Source organism: Acyrthosiphon pisum, chromosome A2 (genome assembly GCF_005508785.2).
Source record: "Acyrthosiphon pisum isolate AL4f chromosome A2, pea_aphid_22Mar2018_4r6ur, whole genome shotgun sequence".
NCBI lineage: Eukaryota > Metazoa > Arthropoda > Insecta > Hemiptera > Aphididae > Acyrthosiphon > Acyrthosiphon pisum.
The window spans coordinates 58586609-58595758 of record NC_042495.1 but is presented as its reverse complement, the minus strand read 5'-3'; the positions used below and the strand labels follow the sequence as shown (position 1 = coordinate 58595758).

The window sequence follows — 9150 nt, the reverse complement described above, 5'->3', positions numbered from 1 at the left end:
AAAAAAAATTGAAAATGAAATGTCCGGTAAGAGCTCAAATAAATCAAAATATTTGAAAATGTATGGTGTATAGAAAATGCTAAGATAAACATTCAGTCAAAATTTCATATATCTACGGTCATTTGTTTTAAAGTTACACCAAAAACCAAAATCGATTTTCTCGAAAACAGATTTTGCGTAAAAAATTCCCGTTTTTCCTTAATTTTTCTTTTGTTTTTCACGGCGCGTTTGAAAACTATTGGAAAAAATTTACTTTTGACCCCCCAAAGTACCAACTAGATTCACTTTCCTATCAGAAAAGGTACTGTTGAAGAAAATCCAAGCACTTTTACTGTCCTAAAACGTGATGACAGACACAAAAAAAAATAAAAAAATAAATAAAAAAATAAAAAAAAAAACACACATCATTGTAAAATCAATACATTCATCGTTCCACTCAGAATCTAAAAGTATACAAAGAGGTATTGACTCAAAATTTAATAACAAATATGATATAAATATTGTTCTATTATTATAATTGTATAATACTATAATACATAATTAAATATCATTATATCTTTTATGCAAGAAATGCATTTTTCCGGTAAAATTAATTCAACAGTAACTCAATAACATCAGTATTATATAGTGTAGAAATTACCTAATTTCCTTCTTTTTAATACTAGATAATATTTGCATGGTTATAATATTTTACTACACACACGACACACATTCACGTGGATCAACAAACTCCAGTTCTTTTCATTTGCCTATAGTTAACTCCTTAAAACCAGAAAGTCAACAGTCAACTTAAAAGAAATTAATGATTATCTTAACAATAAACACTCATTATCTCAGAAAATAATTATTAGTAATTTGAGTTTTTGTAAATATTATTTTTACATAATTTGAATTCAATATGATGTAACAACATTTTTGAAAAAAATTCTGTTAAAAGTACATTTTTAGGTTCATATTTGGAAGCGAAATAATTTTCAGAGGATTTTTTACCATTTAATACAATTATTACAATCGAATATCAGTAGTAAATTAGTTATACAATTAGTGGAGTAGTGGACCACTCCACCTCCAACATAAGAAATGCAAGGAGACATTTTAGTTGTAAAATTAATTGTGCTATATTATGTTATTGATTTTATGTTTAAAAAAAATTTACAATTTTAAGAGTCGTATAGGAGAGTACCTAGTTGTTTTAAATAATTATCAGTTTTTTTTTATCGAAGCACAAGTCGATACATTAATAATTTACATAAATCAGATTTAAAAAAAAATAACAATAAAAGTTATTTCATAACATGATAGAAAACTTACCTTCTTTTAAGCTATAATAATCAAACGTTGGCTTAAAAAAGCAATTGTTTTTTTTTTAAGTTTTTAATAGGTAGCTCGTACCTACTCATTGTACTATTGTAGTTTATGTCTTAAGATATACCATTACGTCCATGTTATCAAAAGATCAATATTAGTTAAAATAATATACAGTCAGTATCATCTACAATGACCCCGGCCGTAACGACGTTAATTTCAAGGTCCCGGTAAAATTTCGTTTATTTTTAAGTATAATGTACAAAATCAAATTTGGTTATAACGACATCTGGTTATAACGGCGTACCTATTTGTTACGGTCCCCTGACCATCGTTATAGATTATACTGATTGTATAACATATTACAGTATTAAAATATATATTATTATATATTATAATGTATAACTATTTTTCGTCATTATTAAAATTGAGTCTCATTTATTATTTTACTTAGATTGCTGATTTATTTTTTAGTGAAAACGATTTTGGCTTAACGATGTTGAGAAAATTGTATCACAATATACTATGTAAATATTTTGAAATGACGTCAGTGTGTTCAACGGCTGAAAAAATTCTCGATACATGGATTATATACAATATTATGTGTACACATTTTGTAAATTCCATTATTTTCGTACGTCATGGTACATATTTGTATATACTTTACTCTCTATAATTCTATCACACAATATAATATAATTCTGGAAAAGATGGTTGCCGGTTTTTGAAACTTGAGCTATTATTGTACGCTATTATTTTACTTTATGTAATTGTATACATTTTTACAATCTATAATCAAAAATCTAACGTTATTTTTAAATTTGAACGCTATGTTCCATATTAAAAAATATAACATACATTTAAATTTGCTTTTAATTGTTATACAATAAGCAGGTATATTAATCATCGAGTGGAAAATTTAATGTTTGTTATTTTTTTCACATACCTAACTATTATTGAAATTGAGTTTTCATTTTTAAAATAAAATACTAATAGATACATTATGAAAAAATTGTAGTTGAATAAAAAAATCACTTTGACCAAATAAAATACAATATAGAATTATTCTATACAAATCTATAGTAGGTATGCCAGTCTCTGGATTAAACGTTACAAATAGTATCAATCATTCTTTTAACGGACTAATATTTTTTTTGGCATCGAAACAATTTTATCATAAAATAAGGAAATTCATAAGGACATTACATAAGGAAACATGAGTCACTCGAACGTTCTAATAATTGTAAATTATTAATATGCAAGCATATACCTATAAGAAGCTGCGCGTATTGTTTTTGTTTACAACCGGATAGTAGTTGATTTTGTATTTTTAAAAATGTCTTATAATATTTTGTTATGTATAAATTAATAATTACCTATATTATTTCAAGAAATCGTGCACCGAAAGTTTATTGCAGTAACAGTGCTCCTTGAATAAGTAATTAATCACGTAAAATCATATTTGAGTGTCCATTAACGACGTTAGCGCAGTTCGACCCACAAGTTTCTCCTTAAAACCGGACTAATGTAAAAAACGACACTATAGGACCAATATTTAGATCACGAACTGTATGTTGCGTGGTGGTTTGCATAACAAAAGAAGTATTTGTTTTATATGGATTTCCTTAAAATTGTATCAATATGATTTCTATAAAAAGTGGTTTGCACAGCGAGTTCAGTTTCAGAGAAGCTCCTACAGCTATCCTAATAAGGACAATAAGAATTGCATTCAGCTGGTTTTGGACTTGACGCTATGACTTTTTTCAAAATTAGTGAGTTACACACTTTTATGTTATTATTATTATTAATATTGTTGTTGTTAACCTACATTGTAAGTGACATTTTTTTTATTTAAGAAAAGAGCATAAGGCAATAATTGGTTGTACCTACTTCATTTATGTAGGTATTTAATTTGTTTCTTTACTATCATTTTGTTGGGTAATCGAATATGTAATAGTTGCTATAAATTGTTCATTTAATTCTATCTTTAGCATTTAAATATATAACACAGCTAGTATTAAAAAAAAAGTAATTTTCAAATTTATTATAGTACCTACCTATTAAAAAAAAATACATTAACCACAAGGAAACAAAAAAAATGAACACTTTATGATAATTTGACTATTCATTTTTAACAGAAAATTAAAACTTTAATATACCTATCTATATATTCGATTAGGCGTTTATAAAATTCTATATGATTTATTGTTAGCTTATTTTTTTTAATCTTAAATAATAAATCATTAATATCTAATGCCAAAGTTTAACTTAATTTCAAAATGATCTTATTTTTTTCCTGTCATTTTTATTTAAATCGAAAGTCTTTTATAAGGTAATAGTTTGCAGTATTATTTTAGACTGTGAGATTACTCAAATATAATTAATTGATTTTTTATAATATTTAGATATTTATTTTCAATATAGGACCCAATGGCTTTGTAAAGAGATACCTTGTGGTTTTTACTTTGTTTGTCTTTTATTATTCTAAATTAAATTTAAGGGGATTCTTCGTCTTAAATCCATTGTTATATAATATACAACCTCCTTATAGGATTTTTGAAACATCTTATTATTGGTCACAACACTTTTTTTTGATAAAGTCACTAAGCTCACGTAACTGTTTAGCAAAGTTTTTATTTTAAACTTACAAAATTTGAAATGTTGATTTTCTTATTCAACATTTAAAGTTTTTTTGGATATTTGCTTTTATATGTGGTTCCGATTCTTCAACCTTTTCTTCGTAAAAAACCGACGATAAGCTTGGCTTTTCTAACAGTAATTTTTCTTCTAGTTTCTTCTTTTCTAAATCAAAATTTTTTTTATACTTATATACAGATGATTGTTTTATTTTTTCATAGTCTGATCTATGTTTTTTTTCTATGTCATCAAGTTTTTTTTCGAATCTCAGACGATAAGACAAAATCAATCGTCTGTAGTATTCTTTGAAATCCGCTAGATTTTGTTCTTTAAAATATCCGAATTCCTGTTTTATATAACGTTCCCTCCACGTTAAATATTTTTCAATAATTGTATACATCATATTCTCGGCGTCAATTTTATATTGCTTTTGTTTTTCTTCACATTTATTGTTTAAGTCCATCGTAATAGCTGATACAGCGTCCTACAAACATTCCCAATTATTGTAGTTTATTTAGTTTAAATAATATAATATGCGATACTAAAAAATTATTATGGATTATGATTATAATATAATATAATATTATAATTATATATATTATATATTATTATTATATTATATATTATTATTATAATATTATATTATTATATAACAGGTACGCTTTTAAACACAATATTATTAAAAACACACAATCTTAGAAAATAAATTCAGATACATTTTTCATAATTTTTACATTAACATTACGATAATAAATTAAGAGGACGCACAACTATAGTAAAACAAAATCATGCAACGCCCGAGAAACCAATGCGAATCGTATCTGTGGCGGTGATGGCTAAAGGCTATTATAGAAGTATATAGACTATATTATTTCAACGTACCGCATATTGTAAGGGTCGACCTTTTGTGTAATAATCACTCGGGAGCATTAGTGCATTACCATTAGCATTTTACACTGTGAAAACAAAATGAAAAAAAAGAAATCATCGAAATTGCCAGAAAATTATGATGTTATTGAGTTACACAAAAAAAATAAAATCGTTTTTACAAAAATTGGTTTTACGTAAAAAATTTCAATTTTTCTATTTTTATTTCTTTTCCTGACGTTTTTGAAAACTACTCGAAATTTTCGATTTTTATCTCCTAAATACATAGAATACCAACTATAGAATCAGTTTTCTATCTGAATAGATGTTGAGGTAGAAAATTGAAACATTTTTACCATCCCAAATGTTGATGACAGACTTTGTAAATACGATACATTCATTCACTAATCTCAGAATCTTATACTAGGTATACTAAGAAATATGCCTATTCATTTTTATATGCGTTCAAAACAAAAAAATTGAAAATATCTATCACATTATATTGTATTTTACTTTATTTTTATATTAATGAATATTTTAATTTTATAATATAATAATTCAAATATTCATCTTCATCTGTATCTAGATAATTTTATACATATTGTTCATAATCTATACCATATTACATTTATTACATAAAATATAAGAAAATAAGTAATTTGTTTTTAAACTGTATTAAATGGTAGAATACAACAGGTAAAAGTTCAGTTAGAATAAGTAGACGTGTTATGCTTAAGGTTATTTAAAGTGGGTCGTTTTTCCGTGAATTTAGTACAATGAGTGGAAGAAAAATAAATATAATTTAAGTCCAATTTTAATTTTGAAAAAATATTTGAATTTGTTCGTTTGTTGTCTCAGTTTTGAAGGAGATTAATTAATTTTTAATTTTTAGTAACAGTTAAGTAAAAGTTAATTTTTAAAAAACAAAATTAATTTGGTACTATACCAATCAAAAAATATGACAAACCGAAAATCCAATTCCTTCATGACCTAGAAAAGAGAATAAAGAATACAAAATGTTTTCAAAATTAATATCGGGCTTTTGGTACTAGGTTAATTTTTCTTCCGTTTTTTGAGACTTTCATGTTGAAACTTTTTTGAAAGCAAAATATTATAATGACGAATGACTGCGCGTATGTACAGTTTTTCTTTAATTATATAAAGCGTTCGGGGAACTCAGGTACACTAATAATCAGTTACTACAAACACAGTCACACATCACTCACGAATAAGGATACAAAATATTGCCTAAATACGACCTCTCGAAAATGGTTCGGTTTCAACAGCTTTAAGTGAAGGGAGTGTCCAGTGACACCACTTCATAGTTCAGAACTTATAATTTAACCATTTAGGTATAATTTTTATTTTATCAATATACCTCCTTTAGTGATAGGCATAGATTTAAGGTGTCAAAAATTGTCTACTTTGAAATAAAGTTGAATACTTATATAGCAAGCGCTTAAAATACACATTTGTGAGAACAGGGAATAATACTAACGTTTTATAAAATATTGCTTAGTAGTCAATAAATATATTATGAATATCTATATTTTTTAAATAATCATTAATATTTTAGAAAATTTTGTTTTCTTATTTATGAATGTCTGAATGTACAGTACGCCAGTACGCATAGTATAATACAATTATTGTTAAAATACCTATTGTGTTCTAATAAATGTACACTGCACACTGTTAATTTTGTATAATGCATTAATGCATCACTGATTAAATCCTAAGAAATTGTCAAAAGGGAACCACAAGCTTACGCCTCGAGATATTATTAGTATCAATGGGTTAAGTACAGAAGGGGTATTTAACTATTTCAATATAATTTGTAATATCATTATTCATTATTCGATATAATATTTTGTACAAACTAAAGCAAAGAATATATTATGATGCATTATTTATTTTTATTTAGGCAGGAAGTATACTTGAACAATATTAAGATAAGAATAAATAATTACTGAAATATAATATATGAATTAAATATACTTTTGGTGCAGTAAAAATGATTTAATTTTCAAGTTTGTGTGTGGTTTCTAGTATAAAATTGGACCTAAAATCCTAACTTAACCTAACCTTATAACTTTGGGGATCAAAAGTAAAATAATTCCGGTTAGAAAATAATCGGTAAACGTAACAAATCGCTTGTTTTAATTTACAACTTTATAATACTTTACATTTAAACTTTATATTTTTTGTCCCTAATTAATTTGACATTGATTTTGCTGCTACTTATACCTATAGATATACATAACAGTCTATATAATAATGATTTTGTACGATGCATAACATAAAGGTCACACAGTGGTCAAAGTGCATTAAAGAAACCTCTAAAATATTTGTTGAATAATGAAATAGTATATTTACCTTTTAAAGTTGTGAATATGTTTTGGTATCACTAATAGTTACTCAATAATACGGTAACTATTAATTATGATGGATTATAATATGATGTACAATTATGATGTTAAATTGGTCGGACTTATGAATTTAAAAAATGTACACCACGCATAGGTTATATTGTATTTTTTTTGACTTGGTTAGTGATATTATTAAGTCAAAATATGAGAATATTTGTTTTTAAAAACCACAATTATTGTGATTAATGTATAATAATAAATGATAATATCCCCAAAAATGTCAATTAATATGTCGTTACCTACTATAAATACCTATATTATCATTATTATTATCAGTTTATAATATACTATTTAGATACTTACAACTTACAAGTACTTATTAAAGTTAACGGGATATATTATATATAATATAATATTATATAATAATATGTACAATGTACATTATTTTGTTGAAACTAGTAATTTTACCTAAGCAACTTTCAATATGAAATAAACCTTTGTGTCGAAATAAGAAGTATAAATAATGGCTTACACAATAAACGAGTAATTTAAGTTAAATGTTATTACTCAATATACAAAGAACAACCAGTTAAATAATTGTTTTAATAATTTTTCAACAAATTTAAGGTCTAACATAGTAACATCTATCCGTTTAAAATACGTTTTAACTTTTTTGTAGATCGAACATTTAATTTAAATATTTTTCAAACCATAGACAAATATTTATTAATAATATTGTAATAATTATGTTCATGTGTTATATTCTAATGCCAATATATCTTCTTTACAGAAATAAAGATGTAATTTTAGGATATATTTATTTTCGTACTTACGTTAAACTTATTCATCTGATATTTGGTATCCTGTAACAGTTTTTCGTCGTATTCAGTTCGTATAAACACTGAATCTTTCTCAAGTTGGTACTTAATTTTCCCCATTAGAATTTCTGTTTCATGCTTAAATCTTTGGTTAAATGCTTGATGTATGGGTTCAAAATAAGTTTTTTCTTGTGTTGAACCCATTTCTGAAATTTTGATTTTATTACAGTTTAATTTTATTTTACATACAGCACACATTTGGCGATAACACCTAAAATGTATTTGTGCACATTCGCTTGGATCTGTTGTACGTGTCTCACAGGACCGAGCTTATTTCCAATTTCTTTTCGAACATTTTCTTTTTTGTTGATTTGTTTTTTCGACTTTGATTGAATTGGTTGATCTTTAAAAGATAATACTACCATCAACATTTGTTATGCGTCAACCTGATTAAATACTCAAAAAATAAAAATACACCGGTATTTTTCTTAGATAGGCAGATAATTAAATTCTGGTAGACCAAATAAATAAAATATCTAATAAATATTTATTTCAATTCGTTTTAATTTTTTAATATTCTCAGTATTTAATGAATATAAGTTTTCTTATGAAAAATTCACGTTAACTGCTTATAAAAACAACGTTTTATATGCATTTTTCGTACGTAGGACAATATAAAATATAGACAAAAAATGAAAACTTTTGTGTTTATAATTTAACATAAAATGTATACAAACTAAGAAGTACCAAACGTTTGAGTGCTTGGATTACATCCTGATTTTTTCTTTCGAATACAACTCATTTCAATTAAGTAATGTATAAAACTAAATATTTTTATACCAAATGCTAAGAGATTAATACATTAATAATTACTTAATAACAATCGATATAAATATAGCTAAGCAACAATTCTAATACGTTAAAACTTAAAAATAAATAATAAAATTCTAATTTTGTGTAATCATACTAATCAAGGATTTTTTCATCATATTCGAATTCGTGTGAAAATGTTATCGAAATATATTTTTCTCATTTGTTAGGTATATATATTATATTTTTAATATTATTTTATTTTTACCTAATATCTACCACGCTAAGATAATTGCATGATAATATGTAATGCTTACATAATAATATAATATCGATTATCGAATATG

The 9150-nt window shown here is 25.1% G+C and overlaps 1 protein-coding gene across 1 annotated transcript; it reads right to left on the bottom strand.

The window, feature by feature from the left end:
- Window positions 1-3902: 3902 nt before the first annotated feature.
- Window positions 3903-8878, bottom strand: LOC100572742. Its single transcript, XM_003245401.4, has 4 exons — window positions 8741-8878; window positions 8265-8396; window positions 8009-8199; window positions 3903-4426 (listed from the first exon to the last, which is right to left on the bottom strand). Exons 1-4 carry the CDS (start codon window positions 8793-8795, stop codon window positions 3980-3982), a joined length of 825 nt encoding a protein of 274 aa, XP_003245449.1. The 5' UTR covers window positions 8796-8878; the 3' UTR covers window positions 3903-3979.
- Between the last annotated feature and the right edge of the window lie 272 nt (window positions 8879-9150).

Coding starts and splice junctions, on each gene's coding strand:
- LOC100572742 (XM_003245401.4), bottom strand. CDS start 8,795: ATGAGTTGTATTCGAAAGAAAAAATCAGGATGTAATCCAAGCACTCAA. Junction 8,397..8,740: donor TCCAAGCACTCAAACGTTTG/GTACTTCTTAGT, acceptor TATCTTTTAAAG/ATCAACCAATTCAATCAAAG. Junction 8,200..8,264: donor TGTGCACAAATACATTTTAG/GTGTTATCGCCA, acceptor TCAAAATTTCAG/AAATGGGTTCAACACAAGAA.